We start from the raw sequence: 21,456 nt of genomic DNA, 5'->3' as shown, positions 1-21,456 counted from the left end.
TGAGATAATACAATAATACGTCTCTATAGTATCTCTCAATCCATGCTCATTTTCTTCCTCTGAAATTCCATTAGTCCCATAGTCAGTATCCAACAGTTTCTCAGGAAAATTGCATTAAGAACGTCACCACGACAAGCCACTCTGCCAGTCTTAGGAGGTGTTCTATAGTGCTTTCGGAGACTGGCCATTTTAGAAAGTGGAGAGTCCTAGGTCTTGATCGTTATTAACCAAATACTCAAAATAAAAACTTTTTCATGTCCTTTTCTTCCAGCTATTTTACTGAAGCTCTGTTTCCTGTTGGCTGTTACGTAAATGATACTTGAATTTTTGCGTGGCTGTACATGAGTTCAGTTGGTAAATCAGGGTCTGTAACTAGATTTGTGAATCAGACAGATATAAATTTTTGACCCAGGAGTTAGAAAATCTAGCATAGTTTTGTAAAGATGAGGAAGGCATTGAGCTAGTTCTGGCCAGACATTGTTCCAAATTGACTGTCCCTCTGTCTTTTGTGAACCCCCTGAAATGCACCAGGCCTTTTCCAGGTTTTAGGAAAAGGAAACCTTTTCAAATGTGGCTTTTTCCTATTACTGTGTCCCTCTTTTTAAAGGTAGTTGCCTCCATTTACTTGATTTATACATCAGTGACTTCAAAACATTTTAATGGAAACCTACAGTAAGAAACTATATTCCAGTATATACAAAAAATGAAAAGTTTCATAAGCAGCTCTTACCCGTATTGTATGTGGGTAAGTGATTCTCAGTTTTTTATTCCCTTTTATTCTATTCTATTCCATTCTGTTCATTTCCATACCATTCTTTTAAAAAATATGCTGACTGCAGGCTGAATTATTTGAGGGCCCTGTAAAGGGTAGCACCCCTGCATTTTGGAAAATAGGGTCTTGGGAAATACTTTTGTTCTGTCAGTACCACTAATGCAGATGGTGAAAACAACTGAGCAACACAAGTTAAAAAAATTAATTTGGCTTTTGTAAAATGGAGAAATATTCACATCTTGCATTTTTGATAAAGGCAAAGACGAATGGACCACTAATAAATACAGGTGTAATCCTGACATCCTGTGGGGTTTCTGTCCTTAACGCTTATTCAAGGCTGGTGTGAATTCCTGTTCCATGGCCTCTCCAGGATTTCTAGGAATTGGGGGTGGCCTTGCTTTTTGTTCTTATGGTCAGTTTTGGTTCTGGTCTTCCAAATGACTTTTTTATTTTTCCATGGTCCATCTTATGGCTGTATTTTCAGTTTTTAATTTACTCTGATATCAGTCCAAACTTTCCTTCAGTTTTTTTTGAAAAGCCCTACCCACACACATTTTCTTTTGTTTTTGCATGTGTCAAAAACCTTCTAAAGCTTTGGGAAACTTGGAGTTTACAACTTAAAACATCTTAGGTGTATCACTTCTTAAGTGACTTCTTTCTGCCATACTGTGTGACCATCCTCTTTCTCCCCTGGCCTCCCTACTCTGTGTTTCCCTTTCTACCCCATCTGGGGAGGAGGCACCTCCTTTGCATTTTTGGACAAAGGGCTCTTAGGTTCTTCGGGGTCCAGTGTGGAGCCTCACCCTCAGCACAGCACCTTCTCCCTTGACAAGTAGAAGGAGCCCCCTGCGCTTTGCGGCGTTGCTCACAAGGGCTGGAGTCCTCACAGAGGCCTTTCTCTTTGTCTTTCTCCTTTCCTCTTCCTCCCTAGGGTGGGGAGTAGAAGGCATTCCACAGCGTGACCACCTAAGAGAGAGAAGGCAAGGTGAGCGCGGTGGAGAACAGTAGTCTGCAGAGGACTGGGAGCCATGGGAAAAGAAGGCAAAGGGGTGGGTTTTAGCAGTAAGGAATCTGCCTGCTTCGTGTGGCTCGGCGTTTGGCCTGTTGGTGTTTCAGTACTCTCTGAAAGGTGTACATACAAGCAACCATTTTAGCCCATATGTTAAAAATAATTCTTTCCAGCTGTGAAGTGTGGAATGCCAGAGAATGAATGAGGTGTATATTTCAGGAGGCAAATGAGGCTTTCGGGTGAAGCACCTTGCACAGGTACGGTCCGTGGGCTGGGACAGCTCACAGTGTGTGTGTGGTTAGGTGAGTGGGAACTGACATCCCATGCAGACGGTTTGAAAAGAAGAGTCTGTTAAAACTAAAGACACCATGTAATGAGGGCAAAAGTCTGTCCCAATCTTCACTCTGAGCATCTCCGGGGGACCTAGAATTCCATATAAAGGCTTACGCCAGATATGGCTTTTGCAATTTAAAAGACTGCAAGCCACATATCAGCCAGGCACAGTGGCTCACACCTGTATTCCCAGCACTCTGGGAGATGGGAGGACCACTTTAGTTCAGGAGTTCAAGACCAGCCTGAGCAAGAGCAAGACCCTGTCTCTAGTAAAAATAGAAAAATTAGCCAAGTGTGGTGGTTAGCACCTGTAGTCCCAGCTACTCTGGAGGCTGAGGCAGGAGGATCGCTTGAGCCCACGAGTTTGAGGTTGCAGTGAGCTATGATGACACCACTGCACTCCAGCCTGGGAGACAGAGGGAGACTCTGTCTCAAAAAAAAAAACAAAAAACAAAAAACTGTAAGCCACATATCAGTGCCAAGGGCATCTCTACCCTATTTGTTTAAATATCAGAGTTTGCAATTAGGAGTGTTACCCTATAGAATAATTCTTCTCATGAAGACTGTTCCCTTTCTTATGTCAATTCCAATTTTATGCAGCTAAACCATGGTTAGTAAACAACTAGACCACAAATTTCTTTTAACCATTCACCTGGATGGAGTATTCAGTTTGATATAATACCAGACAGTCTTCCTAATCTGAAGTGATAATAGACAACCAATGAACGTGTTTAGAAATTTTTTTTTAAAAAGAAGGTCAAATATTTTTATGTATATATTGTTACTATAAAATAGGGTGGCTGAAGTGTATAAAAGGAAATCTATGGTTCAGAATTATTATGATGCATACTCTGAACAATTTAATAAAACAAAACCCCAACCCATTAGGTTCCTTCAGGGGTTAATATTCATACCGTAAGCATTCTCTGTCGCCCAGCTCTTATCTGTGGGTCATATTCTGGTTCAGAGACTTGGGGTGGGTAATAACATATAAAACATGCCTCTTGCTTGCCAGCTACCACTGCTAATAATAATGGTAGTCATAATTCACTGAAATCCTGTGTTTTTAGGTTTTGCTTGGTTTATTTGTTTAACTTAAAGGAATGAAGATAAAACCTTTGGAAGAAACAAGGTGCAGTTGCATAAAGGGAAAAATATATGTCCCTTTAACAGAACTGAACAGTTCCTTGGCTTTGTTTGCCACTTCTGTCCCTCAGGACTTCGCTTTTTTCTTTTAGCTGGAGGCAAGGGCTGGACACAAGGGGGATGTTAGGTTAGTTTAAAGCAAGGCCTCTTGGCTTGGCACCGTTGAGATCTTGGCCCAGGTAGTTCTTTGTTGTCCGGGGACTGCCCTGTGCAGTGTAGGACAGGTGGCAGCATTTCTGGCCTCTACCCACTGGATGCCAGCAGCACTGCTGCCACCCCACCCCTACCCCTACCACCCATTGGGACAAGTGTCTCCAGATGTCCCTAAATGTCCCATGGTGCAGCAGTCACCAACCTTTTTGGCACCAGGGACTGGTTTCATGGAATACGATTTTTCCATGGATGGGGTGGGGGGTGGGGATGGTTTCAGGACAACTAAGCGCATTGCATTTATCATGCAAACCTCTCTACTAATGATAATCTGCATTTGCAGCCGCTCCCCAGCACTAGCGTCACAGCCTCAGCTCCACCTCAGATCATCAGGCATTAATTAGATTCTCATAAGGAGGCAACCTAGGTCCCTGCATGCGCCGTTCACAGTAGGGTTCTTGATCCTGTGAGAATGTGATACCACCCTGCTGTGACAGGGGGCCAAGCTTAAGTGGTGATGAGAGAGAAGGGGAGCTGTCAATACAGATGAAGCTTCTCTCACTCCCTGCCTGCCATTTGCCTCCTGCTGTGCGGCCCAGTGCCTAGCAGGCCACAGAGGGTGGTGGATCCGTACCAGTCCTGACCTGGGGGTTGGGGACCACAGCTTTGGAGGACCAGATTGCCCCCCAGTTGAGAACTACTGGTTTAAAGTAAAACAGCGAGTTTCAAAGCCATCATTATTTTCCCATTTTGTCTGAGCCAAAAGTACCAGGATTGTGATTTTTTTCCCCTCAATTTAAAAGAGAGCAGGAAGTGATTTAGACTTGGAAATCACATGCTGCCATGCCTTTGTCTGGGTGAATTGCCATTCAGTTTTAACTTCATGTTTCAGAGGTTTACATAACGCACTTAGAAACATAGGGTGTCCTTCTTTCTCATGTGCAGGTTGTCACATGAGTGGTTATTTGTGAATTATTCTTTGTTGGGGGGGCGCGGATATAGCTGAAGTGATTGATGACCTCACTAAACTCATATTTTAGTAACCTCATGTGTAGTCTGACTTTTTGTATCTTTTTCTTCTTTTGCTGGAAGTCTTTTATAGCTCAGTGATTTTGAGAATTCATTAGGGATATATTAGAGTACAAATAATTCAACTCTATTTCCAGTATTTCCAAATTATCTTTATAATTTGATGCTTTCTGAAAACATAGAAAAGGGAGTAAGGGGGAAAATAAGCATATACATAGATTTGAATTGTTTATTTTCCAGTAAGCTTTAGTTAAAAAAAAATTAACTGCTTACCTGAATCTTTTTTCAAATAATATATATGTTGGGATTGGCAGTGTTTGAACAGTCTATTTGTCAGACTTAATCTTTTGCATTTTTTAGTTAATATGAGGGAGGTTGGGATCTCGTACTTCCCAGGTCTGTGGAAGATATGTTGGAAATTGTAGCACTTGTTCTTAATCTTGGTGTCATATTAGAATTACCTGGGAGCTTTGAAAAGATCTAAGGCCCAGGCCACATGTCCCAGACCTGTTAAATCAGATTCTGTAGGAGTGGTTTGCAGTCATTATAACTGGGTCCCCGCCTCCCCCTTATTTCAGTGGGAGTGAAGGTTGAGAACCAGTGCATATTTTTATAAATAAAGTTTTTTTGGAACATAACCATGTCTATTCATTTACTTATTGCCTAGAGATCCTATGGCTTGCAAAGCCTAAAATACTTATTTTGACCATTTACAACAAAAAATTTGCTGACCTCAGCTATAGGCTCATGGTGAACATTTTTCAAACATTTTGAAAAGCAGGTTTGTATAAACTTCCATGGTAAAAAAAAAAAAAAAATCCAGCATTTTGCAGAGCCTGCAGGTTCAAACCCTGTCAGTTTTCTTGTACACAGGGAAAACTGAAAAGCATTTTCCTTGAAGAACTGACTTGCAGATATTGTTAAACCTGAAGGAGATGTGACTAACTCAGCACTCAGACCGGGGAGGCTCCGTTATTTATATTAGGCATTCTGTACTTAAAAGTCGGCACCTTGCTTTAAATTCAATGTTCATTACTCAGACTGTGTAATTGACTTGAGGGAAATCTACGGAGGCAGAAATGGCTCTTCAATTCAAAGTGTGCCTGAGTTTGTTATTACCACTGCAGCAATTCTAGATGGTTCTCGTAATTCTCGCAGACCCCTGAGTGGAGAATCTTTATGTAAAAAAAGAAAAATAATGAAAAGTAAAAATTGCTATTTACGTATTTCTACCTTTCTTTAATTCAGGGGGAGACTTGATGGTTACAAACAATTGGGGAAAAGGGGTTTTTTTTTATTTGTTTGTTTAGAAGATCCTCCTTTTAATCTGGGCTCCTAGAGGAGCTAAGGATGAGAGACAGGATCATTTGTTCTGGCCCCTTGTCACCAGAGCCAGGTTTGAGGCCCAGCAGAATCAGTGTCTACCCCAGACTTACTGCTTCGGAATCTGCATTTTGACAGGCCCCCTGGCCATTTGTGTTCACACTGATCGTGATGGGAGCGCTGGTCTAACTGGGTCTACGCAGTAAGCTGCTACCACCGATCGCCCCTTCCCTCTTACATGATTTCACGGCTCCTCAATGGGCTCTCTCACAGGGCAGTAGCCAGTGGTTCCCCTTTGGCCATTTTCTAAGTACAGCTTCTTTGACCTCTTATTTAGTAAAGATTTATGTGATGGTAGAAAATGAAAAAGGGGTGATTGACCTAGAAGAGATGCTAGTTCCTGTACTTCAGAAAGACAAACTAGAAAGATAAATAAGAAAGGATAAAGGAAACTTGCCCAGATAAACTTCACTAGAAAGGAAAAAATGACCTGTAATGGAATCTTCTTTGTTTCTCCAAGAGGAAATCATCCACCCATCAGAGGATAGATTGGAGCTGGGGAGCAGTAGGATGATCAAAAGTGAATCCTTTAAGTTTCTCTAAATATATATAGAAATCAGGACTTAGGCCTTTCCAAAAACCAAGCAATGCCATAATAGTCAAAGTGCACTTAGGCCAGTGGTTACTTGGGAAATTGTCCAGAATTTAGATGTTCATAGAGAATCTTGAGAAAGCCCAGGACCTCGTTTTACCTTACCAGGGTGTCAAGTTAGCACTATTTTCTTTATCAAGTAGCATTCAAAACATTTGATTGAAAGGCATAATTGTGAAATTATTCCTTAATCCTGGACAGAATTGGTTTATCTCGAACATTCCCTAAGACTCACTTCTATTTAAAAGTGAATACCCTCTAAATTTAAGTTGTTAAAGACATTATGAATAATTGAAGTCTTGCTCTGTTCATGTCATGAAGATATGATCATGAGTGGAATGCTTGGTGTGTATTCCAGGGTCCACGTAAGACACAGCTCGGGATGTTGAGGGAAGTGGGCCCTTACACAGTCAGCAGCAGGGCCAGGAAGGTGGAAGTGGGGGCCCCTCCTAAGCCATCGGGTCACATCTCCTTGGCTTTGAATAAGAGGTTAAGAAGCTACAGGGAACTAACTGCTCCTTTCATAAAAGCTGCCCCATGGTTCCAAAGGAAGGGTCTGGCTGCCAGAAAAACAAATGACTGCCAAGCCCACGTGCAGCTGCTGGAGGGACAGCTGTGCTTCCCTGCTGCCTTCCCCATCTCACTCCATGTATCCAGTTAGCAGAATCTAGATCCTGTACTTCTGTCCCCTGCTATAGAAGGAGGTAGGAATGGGTGCTGAGTGACAGGATCCAGCACGACATAGTGCTAATGACAACAGCTTACCATTACACATGGTTTGCATGTTGCTTTTTTCAGTCTTTTAAAAATATTCTCTTTATATGAACACTGTAAAGTATCCAAGGTATAAGATGCCAGTTTTACACAAGGAAACATGGGAAGAGGTTCAACAACTTGCTCCTGGTCAAAGATGCTAGTCAGTGTTACGGGAGATTGTGTTGGCACCTAACCAGCACTGTCCCCTCTCTCGTACCCTGTCTTCCTTCTGTAGTACTGGTTAGTCTAGTACCATGTCACCAGAGGAAATTTTAGGGGTGCTTTAGAAGAGACCCCAAGATAGAAAGAGCACCTTCAAGACACACAGCAATAGTATTTCTTTTCTTTTTTTTTGAGACAGAGTCTTGCTCTGTTGCCCGGGCTAGAGTGAGTGCCGTGGCGTCAGCCTAGCTCACAGCAACCTTAAACTCCTGGGCTTAAGCGATCCTACTGCCTCAGCCTCCTCAGTAGCTGGGACTACAGGCATGCGCCACCATGCCCGGCTAATTTTTTCTATATATATATTTAGTTGGCCAGATAATTTCTTTCCTATTTTTTAGTAGAGACGGGGTCTTGCTCTTGCTCAGGCTGGTCTCGAACTCCTGACCTCAAGTGATCCACTCTCGGCCTCCCAGAGTGCTAGGATTACAGGTGTGAGCCACCGCGCCCAGGCAGCAATAGTATTTCTAAGGCCCAGTGCACTAGAGGAACATACTTGTGGTAGAAGATACCCAACTTTAATAGGCTATTTTCTAAATTTACAAAAATAGACAATTCTTGTAATAATGGTAAAATGGAACTTTGGTCTCAATGCATTTCTTCTTTTTTCTCAAGCAGATGAAGAACCCGGAGAACCGCCACGCAGTGAGTTCCCAGTACAGGATGCATTCCTACTATCCGCCGCCCTCCTACCTGGGCCAGAGCATGTCCCAGATCTTCACTTTTGAGGATGGTACCTCCTACTCGGAAGCCAAGGCGAGCAGTAGGTGTCTGGTCACACAGACTGGATTTGGGGTGGTGAGAGGATGCATATCCAATACTGGGTCATTAGTCCTCTTTAAAGGTTTATCTGTTAGGAGCCATTGTAAAATTTATCACTGTCTGAAACTTAGGTAAGTATCCTTTATTTATTTATAGAGTGATTTTGCTTTGCTTGATTCCTAATACCGTGTATTTCACTTTTTGGATACCTAGCATGACAACAGTAGGATGAGAGACTCCCATTCGGAAGCTGAAAATGTATTTTCTGAAGGATCAATGTGAAATACAGGGGCACTTTAAATGTGTTTCAAGTCCTGCTATTTTTTGTGAAGTGAATTTCTGTATATTGAAAACTCATTTCCCAAAGATTTTCATTTTAAAATTGAAGGTGTATTTATCTTTTGGGGGAAAAATAAAATAACATAATAAAACATTTTTGAATACAATAGATCTCGGAGTTTATGCAGTAGCAATGCAAATAACTCTGATATAATGGCTTTAAAATAAAAAATGACTGTTTAATGAACCAAAGCACTTTGAAATACACAGTTCCTCAACTTCAATTTTAACCTTCTCCCCAACATTTACACTGAGATGATAGGCAGGTGTTTTATGGCTGCTGTGTTTCCAGATCCTGTGTTTAAGTTCTTTATATTTAAGCATCATCTTTTGATTTAGGAAAATGAGAAGCAAGTGTTAATACAATCGAGGCAGTAGATGGAAATCAGAGAAACAGATCTAGTGGAACTTACCCTGTGTTAAATAAAAAGAGGAGCTGATTTTCTAAATAACTTGACTCTTAAGAGAACTTGTTTCTTGACAAAGCAAATGTTTAGAGAAAGAGAATCAAAATCATGCATTGATTTCCAGATTCAGAACCATAAAGTCTAAAAAAGCTGGGAAAGTACTACCTTATTTATCATGCTAAAATAAAATAAAATAAAGGACTCCTGTTAATGTGGAATATATAGGTCATGGGACCTATATAGTTTGAACTGTAGAGAGACTGAAGTACACATTGTTGATTCCATTTTCACTTTTATTAACAATCACTTTCTGTTCTGAGTGGATAAGAACAACTCTGTTTTATAAATGTTAGTAATATATAGAAGCCCATATGGTCCTCCTTCCATATTGCCTTGGAGTCTACATATTTATCTGGAGTATAAGCTCCTTAAGGATGGAGAACACATTTTATATACCTTTTTACCTGCTGTGATGCCTTTTATTTGTTATTTGTTAGTTGAGTGTATAAATGAATGAATGAATGAATCTGGTATTATTTTTAAGTGAGTTTGCCCTGTAAGGGAACACAGGCATACAAGCTCAGATTCCTAACCTATTATTTGTCTAATGGAGCCAGCGCACAATTTTGGAATGAAGCAGTTAAAGGAACATTTGCTCATACAGAAAATTAGGAATGAAACCCACTTTCAGGAAGAAATTGCCTGAGCTGCTTACTCCAGGAATAATGGAATATTTTTAGAAGCACTGGCATTCTTGAGACAAAGGTATAAATTCAGAGCAGGGCAGTAAGACAAAAATATAAGAGGATTTATTAGAACAGAGAGGAGAGGATTTGGAGAGGAGCAGTAGGGATTTGAATGCATAGTGGAAAAGGAAGCACTCAGAAGGAAAGAGGTTACAGTTGAGGGAAGAAAAGACCAGCTGTACCAGTGTTCACAGGGAAAGACTGGGTGAATAACTACAACTTCTTAGAACTTACCTGACGATGTGTGCCTTCGAAAGAGTAGTGTGGGAGGAGATCCCAGGCTCAACTTCCTGACACTCCTGTAACTCACCAGTAATTAATCGGGAGATTCACACTTCAGAAATGAGAGAGTTAGCCAGGAAGAACTATGGTGAAACCTCAATACTGTCTACTTTGGAATTATCATGGAGGTGTATGAATTAATAGAAAATCCAAATCCCAGCTAAGTTTTTAAAGGAATGAGGCTTTATGACTTCCAAATGTGTGCTATGTTGGTTTTTTTTTTTTTTTTTTAAAGAGACAAGGTCACACTCTGTTGCCAAGGCTGGAATGCCATGGCGACCATAGCTCACTGCATTCTCAAACACCTCGGCCTCCAGAGTAGCTAGGACTGCAGGCGCCCACCACCACACCTGGCGGATTTTTTATTTTTTTAGAAAAGGGGTCTTGCTGTGTTGCCCAGGCTGGTTTCAAACTCCTATCTTTAAGCAATCCTCCCACTTTCGTCTCCCAAATAGCTGAAATTACAGGCATGAGCCACTGTGTCTGGCCTATCTTGGGGATTTTCATGTTGGATGAAATTTTTAGAAAGCAAGTGGGAAGGGAAAGGAAAAACTGTGTTTGGAGCTCTGTAAACACCCCAGAGGTCATCTCACAGGACATTGGGTCCTGAACTTTATCACCTGCATTGACACAGTGGGGAGCTCTTTGGGGGCATGTTAGGCTACTCTGGTAAGTTGGGCTGAGGCTAGGGACAGGATGCAGTGGGTGGGAATGAGGACATAAGTATATCTGTGCAAAGCTGGCAAAGGCTGGCTGATGACCTGTTAACGTTTAGCAGATCCATGATTAAGTTACAATTTTTAAATAGGATATTATTACTCTAATTGGGGACTTCTAAATGATTTAAAAACAGTTTTCAGTAGGTTTAATATTTTATTTAAAATTTTATTTAAGTATAAATTTGTCCATTAAATGCATGTTTCTTTAGTTTCTGTAAAGATAAATTTAAGCTTAGCATGTTTACCATCTAAAAAAAAATAAGTCCAGGTTCAGTATTTTCTTTTGAGTTTGCTGAAGACTGCAACATGAAAATAAAATGTAGAGGGGAAAAGAATCGGGGAAAGTTTTCCTTTTGCCATGTTGCTACTATATAATGTTTTTCTTTCTGTAATAAAAAAGAGTAGGAGCTATTCCTTCTTATTTCTTTATACTGAAAAAGGTTAGGGGGGTAGATTGGAGAGATGGGGGGAACATGTAGGACTTTCTAAGCTATCGCAGACACTTTGGATTTTTGGGTTTTATTTCAAGGGAGATGGGAAGCCATTGGAGGGTTTTCAAGCACAAGGTAACATGTGGTCTTACGGTTTTAAATGATCACTCTTGATGATTTAAGAATAGAACGTAGGGAGGCAAGGGCAGAAGCATGATACTGGTTGGAAGGTGATGGCAGTGATTCTGGCAAAGGAGGACAGTCAGGGGAGGAGCATGGTGGTGATCACAGGTGGTCAGATCCTGGAGATATTTTAAAGACAGAAACCACAAGATTTGTGATGAGTTTGATATGTGATAGGAAAAGTGAAGGTTGACTCCATAATTTTTTACCTGACCAAGTAGAGGATTGGAGTTTCCATTTATTGAGGTAAAGACAACTATGGGAAAAGTAGGTTTGTGAGGATTAGGAGTTAACTTTGCATGTTTGAGATGCTCATGAGTCATCTCAATGGATTGTCAAGCAGGAGTTGGATGTATAAAGTCTGAAGTTGAGGGGAAATTTGCCTGCTGGAAATTAAAGTTGGGAGTTCAGTGCATCGGTGTTACGTGAACTAAGTATGATGAGGTCACCCAGAGAAATGAATGTAGATGGAGAATAAAGAACTAAGGACCAAGCCCTGGAGACCTCCAGTGTTTAGAGCTCTGTAGATGAGGAGGACCAGAGAAGGAGAGAGGAAGGAAGAGCAGCCTGTGAAGTGGAAAAACTGCAAGTGAGTGGTGTTTTGGAAGCCAAGTTAAAAGTATTTCAATGAACAGAGCCAAACAACGCTGATAGGTCAAATGAGATGAGGACTGGAATTGACCGTGGGCTGTTGCAAGGCAGAAATGATCAGTGACCTTGCTGAGTGGCCACTTGGGTGGGGAGGTGGGAGACAACGCCTTATAGGAGTGCAAGGGAGAGAAGAATTGGGGCAGTGAGTACAGATGACTCTTCAAAGAGTTTTGCTATCAGGGGTATAGTGATGGGCACAGTAACCAAAGGGGAGATGAGTTCAAGGAAGGGCCTTGGCTCTTTTGTTTTAAAGAAGGGAGATATTGTAATAGGTTTGTGTGCTGATGGGACTGATGCAGTAGAGGGAAAATTTGCTGATACGGAACGTGCATGGGGCACAGTTGCTGTAGCAGCATCCCTGAGTACACAAGACAGGGTGGGATCTAGGGCAGGGGTCTCCAGCGTAGGGGCCACAGACTGGTGTGGGTCTAACATGCTTTAAAAGTCACTGGTCTAAGAGGAGAAATAAGTAAAGGAATTGAGGGGAGACAGAAACTTCATAGGAATTTGACAGAGCAGTTTTTCCTGTTGAGTCTAATAAAATATTGGGGCTTGTATTTTCTGTCTTTCATTTTTCCAGTAGTGCATTTTTTTATTGACGTAAAAATCACCTAACAAAATTAACCGCTAACCATAATTAAAATGTCAATTTTAGCGGCATTTAGTATATTCACAAAATTGGGCAACCATCACCTCTATCTAATTCCACGGCGTTTTCATCACCCCAAGAGGAAACCGGCTACCCATTAAGCAGTCACTTCCCATTCTCTCTTTCCCTAGTCCTAGCCCCCTGGTAACTGCTAATCTGCTTTGTGTCTGTGTGGATTTGCCTATTCTGGATTTTTCATATAAATGGAATCATATAATATGTGGCCTTTTGTGTCCGACTTCTTTCACTTAGCCTTATGTTTTCATGGTTCATCTGCATTGTCGCATGGATCAATACTTCATTCCTTTTTATGACTGAATATCATTCCATAGTATGGATATACCACATTTTGTTTATCCATTTATCAGTTGATGGACGTTTGTGTTGTCTGTACTATTTGGCTATTGTAAAGAGTGCCGCTGTGAATATTTGTGTACAAGTCTTTGGGTGAAAGCCTGTTTTCCCTTTTTCTGGGCGTATACTTAGGAATGAAATTGCTGGGTCATATGGTAATTCTATATTTAATTTTTTGAGGAATACCGTTTTCCACAGCAGTTGCATCATTTTATATTCTCACTATAATGTATAAGGATTCCAATTTCTCCACATCCTTGCCAACATTTGTTTTCCATTAAAAAAAAAAAATCGGCTCCAGTAATTCTTTTTTTCTTTTTTCTTTCTTTTTTTTTTTTTTGAGACAGAGTCTTGCTTTGTCTCCTGGGCCAGAGTGCAGTGGCCGTCATCATAGCTCACTGTAAACTCAAACTCCTGGGCTTGAGCCATCCTCCTGCCTCAGCCTCCCAAGTAGCTGGGAGTATAAGTGTGCACCATCATGCCCAGCTAATTAGTAATTCATTTCTTTTGTCATTTACAAAAGCATCAGACCATGATGGGTTGGAAACTGAAAAAAAAAAAAAAAAAAAAAAAAAAAACCAACAGATTTCTCCCCACAGATAGTTTGAAAGTCACTTATCTAGTGCCCAGGAGGAGGGTTGGCTTATGTAAGAGTGTGGTCACTTCATAGTAACAGATGCGAGCTGTTCAGAAGTGGTAGTGGGAACATGCTGGAAATGATGCCTCGTCAGCTGGTGATGAAGAGGCTGATCTCCACAGCAGTGCCTGTTTTAACAGATGCACAGTTGTCTGCAGGTGGGTGGCATTTCATAACTGTGAATAGGCATCTTTCCCTGCATGTTGGGTGCTTGAGTATAAGTTCTTGGAGTATATGGCTGGTTAACAGCTACAAAAAGGTTTAGGTTTAAAATGGTGCCATTGAACATAATTAGATCCTTTTGTCTATTTATTTTGTGATCTCAGTTTAAAAGTTAGAAATGGTGCCTTGTTTCTTTTGGTTCTTTGGCTTCTTCTGACTCAGAGCCAGTGGAAGGCTCCCTCGCAATCTCAGCCTTCCTTCACATTAAGCCAGTACTCTTTCCAGGAGAAGGAAACATTTCCAGGTGTTTCTACAGATCACGAAGTGTTCATGTATTCTTCATTAATGCACACAGGATGTCAGCAGCTCTGTGAAGCAGGTGCAGAGCTTTTGCATTTTACCCAAAGGTCAGGTGGCAAGGGCCAGTAGAAGGGCCCCTCTGAGTTGAAGGCCTCGTGTTCCTCTGGGATGTGGAGCAGCTTGCAGAGAGGCCTGTGTGCTCCCAAGCATGGCTTTTTGTCCATTCAGCACTTGCAGTGTTGTGGACCAGTGAGTCTAGAAGTGCCTGATTTCCCTGATACCATATGCTTCTGCACAGTTGTCATGACCATATGCAAAATGGTTACATTTTCACCCCAGAGAATGGACTTGCTTAATGTAGCACATTAGAGTTGGACTTTTAGGAAAAGGTCACATTGCTGAACCTCTTCCTTTTGCAGGTGAGAACAGTGAGGTTCTGCTCTCTGTTGGGAGCACCCTCAGAGCTCCCTGCTCATGATCCAGAATGCCACAGCTGCCTTTTATGTGAGGTGAGGTGACATTCTGTGGAAAGTGGCTGCGTGGGTTGGTAGAACGTTCTGTGCTTAGACTCTGAATGGACCCATGACTCAGTAGCCCTGTAGCATTAGGAGTACCACACACTTCTCTGGAAGCCTCGGTTTCCTCACCTGTTAAAAGAAGGCTGAGGTTATTGGTTCTGAGGAGACCATACCGATGTTGTGAGGATGAAATGCTGTCCAATGTGTAAACAAGCTGAATAAATTACAAAATGCAATAAGCGATGACAGGCATTCTCATGACTCTCCACCCTTCCTTCCTGCAAGGGCTGTGTTGGTATTTCAGGCAGTGCTTGTAAGGGTGAAAGATGTTCTGGAAATGGTTTAGTGTCTGGCTAAGACAGGAAGGAGAGCAGGCCAAGAAATCTGAGGGCTGCTTTCTCTCTCTGTGTGTGTGTGTGTGTGTGTGTGTGTGTGTGTTCGTTCTACCCTGAGTTGTATGGCAAGCCTGTAGGAGAGTAAAACATTGACCCTTGTCTGTGCTTGGTCTAAGGAAAGCCAAATGTGTTTTATGCAACATTTAGAAAATGTTGAGTTTAATTTAAACTTGGCATTTTAGGAAATGACTTATCATTTGCTAAATTTCAAAGAAAAGAGCACTCAGCTGGTAAACCTATTTTCCTGGTGTGACCTTTTAATTCTCAGCTTTATCTTTGAGCAGAAAGTAAGTGGGGCATTCAGTGGCAACAAGGCCAGTGCGTAGAAGGAAGTGGATTTCGCCCGGGAGAGGAGGTCTGGCTCAGATCCTCAGCTCTGGCCCCAACAGTGAGATAGTTGCTCACTTAATCTCTTAAAGCTTCAGTTTCCCTCAACTGGAAAGTTGAAAACAATAATAACAGATTTATCTACTGTTATATGTGCATCGCATAAGGAATTATGTTAAAGCATGGCATAATCTGTCAACTCTCCTAGTCGCATATGAAGACTGGTTGCCATGGGTTACCTATCTTTCTAGTTCACCAGGTGCCTGGCCGTGGGCTGTACAAATGAAAATGATTACTGTCATTAAGGAGGGCTAAGCATGTGTGTATTGTGCTTCTTGGAATTAGCTAGACATCATGGTCTGCTGAGTGGGAAAGATGGAGCATACTAGTTTTAAGCATATAATAAACATTTGGAAGTGGCAGCTTTAAAGGTTTATTTTTAATATATCACACATGTGATATGTTTGCCAAGTAAAACACACTGGTGCTTTACAGAGAATGTAAAGGAAAACAGCCAGGAGGAGCGTATGAGGACACCGGCACAGGTCCCTTTATACCAAAAGAATGGGATAGAAGTAAGGTGATGAGGACAAGCAGGGTTCTGTCGTTTCTTCAAATCCTTTTTTTTTTTCCCCTCCAGGGAAAGAGCACTTCCCAAAGCAAACTGTGGGCAAGATTGAGAGCTGTGGGCCCCTAACATGTCCTCTGTGTAAAACTCTGCCATCTGACAAGGGCCCCACCAGGCTGCAGTCTGGGAATGGCAGGCACTTCCCAGGGGCCCACCCCAGCGAGGTCAGGCTCACTCATGTAAGGACAAGGGTCATTCACTGCAGCACTTGAGCAAGAATGATCAGGGTATGTTCTCGCACACGGAGGATCCGCTTTGTGTTCCTCCAGGTGCCTGGCATCGCGCTGTGTTCTGAGAGGGCTCCTTGGATGGTTCACGGGTTCTTGAATGAGTAAGAAACAAACTGTTGGATCCTTTCTGCTCGTGTTTCATTGACGGGGAGTTAGACATTCTAGTAAAGCACTCAGTGAAACAAATCAGACACAAGCAAACATGGGGCACAGCCCCCAGGCCACAGACATCCTGGGTTTAAACCATGTAGACTCTTCTCTTTGTAAAACTCAAATTTTAAGGACTTAATTCTTTACGTGTGACTGGTTTTCCATTAAGAACACAGCCCTGCAAGAGAGTTGGGAGGCGCTTAATCAATAGTCACACTTGACAGAGACGGTGGGGGTGCATGCAGAATGCTGTGGCTTCATCTCAGCCTTGTTGCTAGTGTTTAAGGGAAGGCGTGAGAACTCAGATCTCTGAATTACTAATACTTTCCTGGGTGTTCTTTATGTTGGTATGTCCTGCATTTTTCTTTTCCTTTCCTTTTTCCTTTCCTTACAAACACTGGTGTAGCTCCTCCAGTGTCTACGGGGACAGTGTTCTGTACATTTTATGGGTATTCAATTCTCTTAATATTATGCCCATTTTACAGATGAGGACACTGAGGCTAGAGACAATGCCTGTGAGGCAGGGGTGCTGTTTCCACCTGGCAGGTGGAGGAACGGAGGCTTGGTGATGATGTAGTTTGTCTAAGCCTTCACTGGGCTACGGTTTGGCACTCTCCTGTTTGGAATGTTTTTGCAGAAATGATGGCGGTGACTGAGGGTTCAGAGTATACTTGGAAATGTTCTGTCTGCTGGTGCTAGAAGCATGAATGCAGTCGTACTTCTTTGGCTGTAATGATAAAATTCCAAAACTTGCTCCATTAGCACAAGCCTCATGCAGAAACGCTCCCATGTAGGGGTGTTCTAGATGTTAGGGTCACAGTAAAAACCTCAAAAACAGCCTTAAACCCACTAGCATATCAGGTGTGGTATTTCTCTTTACATTGCTATTCCCAGTGCTCAATGTAAACTTTAGGACACCTTTATGACTTGGTGAGCACAGTAAAGTCACTTTTTTTTTTTTGCTTTTTTTCTGATTTTAATGAGAATATGTCCAATATTTCAACATTAGATACCATATGTGTTATATGTTTCTAATAGGAAAATTTTTTATTTCAGGATATTATGGGGGTACAAACGTTATGGTTACCTTGCTTTTGTGCAGTTTGAGTCAAGTAAAGTCATTTTTAATTTTGTGCTTATATTTGAATTTTCTTTTTAACAGAAGAGAGTCAAGTGGAAGCATTACTGTTTCATGAGAGCAGACATTATAAAATTAAGTAACTAGTTACTAGCTCTGAAATTATAAGTGCAAATAGGTATACAGTCAACTATTTTTTAAAAATAGTTACTCTTTTTTTCCCCCTGTGGGCATAAGCTGCTAAGTGGTCACATATTCTACATGTTATTTTATTATTAAATTAGTGTGAGTAAAAGGGCTGCTAATTTTCCCCAGATAATTTTATTATTTTACTCTGTACCTAGTCTGTCAGTGGCTTATCATGAGATTGCTTTTACATCTTTAACTTACTCTTTAAAAGCCATAAATTCAGTATACAGAGCAACTATGCAGAGGTGTTCATTTTGGCTAAGGATTACATTAGCCAAGACACAAGGGGAGAGAGAGCTAGCTCTGGAAACGACATTTTTAGGAATTCCTTAATGTTCTGACATAACCAGGTTCATTACAAGAAAACACTGGCTGCCCGTGTTTTCAATGCTAGCGTTATCCTCATGGGATTCAGGTGTGAAAGTGAGTCTCCCACCTGCCTGCTCTGTGGTGAGACCCTAGTCTTTTGTGGGCACATTACACATGATCAAGTTTGCCAGTTTCTGCTGTTCATTCAGGATCTGTATTTAAAAATCCTGGAGAGCCAGCTTCCACGGGGCCTTCCTTGGATGTGACAGTAGCCACTGGGGTTAGAGCATCCAGCATCATCACCCATAAGATTTCTTCATTTGAATCTGACTCGAATCCACTGAGCCTTAGCGGGTTTTCTCCGTGCATGGTGTGGAGTAAGTCAGGAGTTTATTTTCCCTGCTTGGCTCTTCAGAGGCGCGGCCCAGGCCAAGTACAACTTGAATAACCTTCAGGAAAGCTGTGCTGTCCTTCTGTCGGCCGCTGTCTTTGAAAATTGCCTCCAGAGTTAGTGAGCAGGAACAGTTAAGATTTACAAACAATGATGAAGCTTGTCATGCATCTTTCACCATTCATCATCCAGGTGCCGTGCCTGGGCGGTGAAGTGTTCTTCATAAAAACCAGCTCAGTGTGAAATACACCTCGCTGCAATGTTTACTGCTCTGAAGCTCGTCAGCGGCCCTTTATAGTAAATCCAGATTGCGATGTGACATTACAGTATATCATTGCCCGGCGCGGTGGGGTTTACACTAGGAATGAGTGCAGTGCACACCAGATGAGGTGTCCAAATTGAGTTATGTCAGAATTTGGCTGTTATATGGGGATAGCTTTTGTTTTCTGAACACTGAAAGTTAGCTTTATATGTATTTATATTTATATATAGGCATATACTTCCCATCTCACACATATACACAGGGTATACAATATATGCTGAGGTCAGGTTCCAAATGGGCTTCTGGTATAAAGAATGGTGACCAGATTTTATGTACCTTCCAAACTGTTGTTCCTTGAAATTGGCATAAAGGGAATCTTTGGGGGGAACTAGAGTAGATGGTTACTTAATTGTAGAAGTAGGTTTGATTTTGCTGTGTGTAAAATGATCGCATTTACTATCCTTTCTTACAAAAACTCGGAACGCTTTCTCCTGGGATTATTGTGGTACCCTGGAACGATCCCTTAGATACGAGGGCAAAGAGAAGAAACCCCGTACAGCTGTTGCCACCCGTTGTTGAGCACCTTACCCATCCTGTCGAGCACATCCACATGGGGAGGTCTCTGAAGTCAGTTGCTTATTTATTATTTTTTTAGTGGGTATCAAACTCTTAATGCTGCCTGGTGTTATCTTGAAAGATGCTGCTTCCAAGAGATTTATAGTGTTTTAGCTCGAATCTGCAAAATAAAAGAGCACACTGAATTTATTGCATGATCAGGTTTATTTACATTCCCCCTAAAAGCACTGATATTAAAAATGAGCTCCATAAAAAATAATATTTGGAGATAACAGCAGCCTCTGCAGTCCCATGAAGGATTGTTAGGAGAATCATTTTTGTGGTCTTTACCTACCTGGCACCACATTGAATTCTGGGTCTCTCCCCCATTTACACCTGCATGACGATGTAAGGTTAAAGGTTTCCTCCTCTCTTTAAATGCAGAGGTAAATATAGCCCTCCTGGCTATGTGCTCTGCTCCTTTCTGGGTATGTTTCCTCTTAGTTGCAATGTCTTACTCGAGATTGATTAATGGTGCCACATCTGAGCTCCCTAAAGCAGCATAGGAAACAATTGCAGGTGCATGATGCTGGCCTCTAGGGGCAGTAGAGGAGCCAGAAGCCTTCCATTGGCTTTCACTCCTGGGGAAGGAGAGAATAGCTCAAAATCAGCCCAGTGCCCGCTTTTGCCCAGGTGGTTGGCCCCACAGGAGCAATCATTCCATTAAGATTTCAAAATAAAACACAGGACACCCCATGTTTACATTTCAGATAAACAACAATAAAATGTTTAGTATAAGCATGTTCTGAATATTTTATTATATTATTTGTTGTTTCTGAAATTTAAATTTAATTTGGCACCCTGAATTTTTATTTGCTAAATCTGACAACCTTGTACTTCATCCGTGTCTTCTCTGAACCACCTAGGGTAGAAGGTAAAACTGGAAAGTGGACAAAGGAGAATGGTACCTTCTTTAAGTATTTTCATCAATTTTAATGGTTGTTTCATTTTTATTTATGCAATAATAGGACCAGAGGCGGTGCTGATCACGCTTGGAATGGTTTCCTATTTGGGTTAAAGCCATTTCCTGGGTTTCTCCGTGAAAAGTTTCTGGATTGTAATTTAGCCTTGAACGTGTTATTGTGTTGTTTCTTCTTCTGTTTAGATAATTCATAGGTCCTGAAAGGTCAAAAGAATCTTATTTCTTCCCTCATATTTTATAGGTTAGACACATTAGTATAACAGCAAATGACGTTAATCTCCTGCTGCTCAGAATGAAAATGAAAATTTATACTTCTCATGCATGTTGTTCAGTTGTCCCCCTGTAGTTTTGCCAGGCCTAACAGTGACTCTTGACGTTCTCCTGCAGGGCCAGTTCCTCAGCGTCTCTTTCCTTAATCCACTCGAGCATAGACTGATGGCTCAGTCAGTAAACAAGTAAGAAATTCATTGAGTGCCAATTACATGTCTGTGGGCCTAACATTATGCTCCAGGAGATGAACCACAGCAGAGGCGTGGCTGCACGGATCCCTAAATGTCAGCAGAGTCTTAGGGACACATCCCCTCCTGTCCCATCTGCAGAAGAACAGCCTTGCCTTTAAGCCTCTGTAGGGTGTGGAATTGAGTAGCTATGTGTCCAGCTGTCTTGATCTTATTCAAGACTTGATGGAAGTCTTCCCCATAAACCTAAGGGAGAGCTTCCTTTTTAAGTTAGAGAAACCAGGATTAGAGTTAGACTCTGTGGATAAATGCTCCAAATATGCAGCCTTTTCCAGGCCCACTTTACCTTTGTTGCTTCCGTGGCTATAGGGGTAGGATGGAGCTTAATTTATTTGCTTGTTTATAAGAGCTTTGTTGAGATACAATTTACATACCGTAAAATTCACCCTTTTAAAATGTATAATTCTGTGGTTTTTAGTATATTGACAAAGTTGTGCAGCCATCACCACTATCTGATTCTGGAACATCTCCATTACCCAAAAAGGGACCCCCATATCCATTAGCTGTCAGTCCCCATTCTGCCTCCCTCCCACCCCCTGGCAAGTGCTAGTCTACTTTCTGTCTCTATGGATTTGCCTGTTCTGGACTTTTTATATAAAAGGAATCATATGATATGTGGTGTTTGGTGTCTGATTTCTTTCATTTAGCATAATGTTTTCAAGGTCCATCCACGTTGTAGCATGCATCAGAGCATCGTTCCTTTTTGTGGCTGAATAACATTCCATTGCACGGAGACGCTTGGTTTATTTTAAGTTCAAAGACTATTGCAGGATCTAGAAAAACTGTTAAACCACAAGATTTTCAAAGTGAAATGTGTATTGTATCTCATTTCATTAAGTCTTCAGGTTTTTCAACTCAACACATGAATGTCTGGAATGAGGACAACCTACTGTATGCAGTGAGAGGAATGTGT

General features: G+C 41.5%; 1 protein-coding gene across 1 annotated transcript in view; it reads left to right on the top strand.

The window, feature by feature from the left end:
• DMRT1 (doublesex and mab-3 related transcription factor 1) overlaps positions 1–21,456 on the top strand; it is a 103,658-nt gene that overhangs the window by 51,604 nt on the left and 30,598 nt on the right. The window contains exon 4 of the mRNA XM_045562292.1: positions 8,008–8,152. Coding sequence (XP_045418248.1) covers positions 8,008–8,152 — 145 coding nt within the window. The remainder of the gene's footprint in view (positions 1–8,007; positions 8,153–21,456) is intronic.

Source organism: Lemur catta, chromosome 10 (genome assembly GCF_020740605.2).
Source record: "Lemur catta isolate mLemCat1 chromosome 10, mLemCat1.pri, whole genome shotgun sequence".
NCBI classification, from domain to species: Eukaryota; Metazoa; Chordata; class Mammalia; order Primates; family Lemuridae; genus Lemur; species Lemur catta.
Note: the sequence above shows the minus strand (reverse complement) of the source record. Positions and strands in the feature narration are given on the sequence as shown.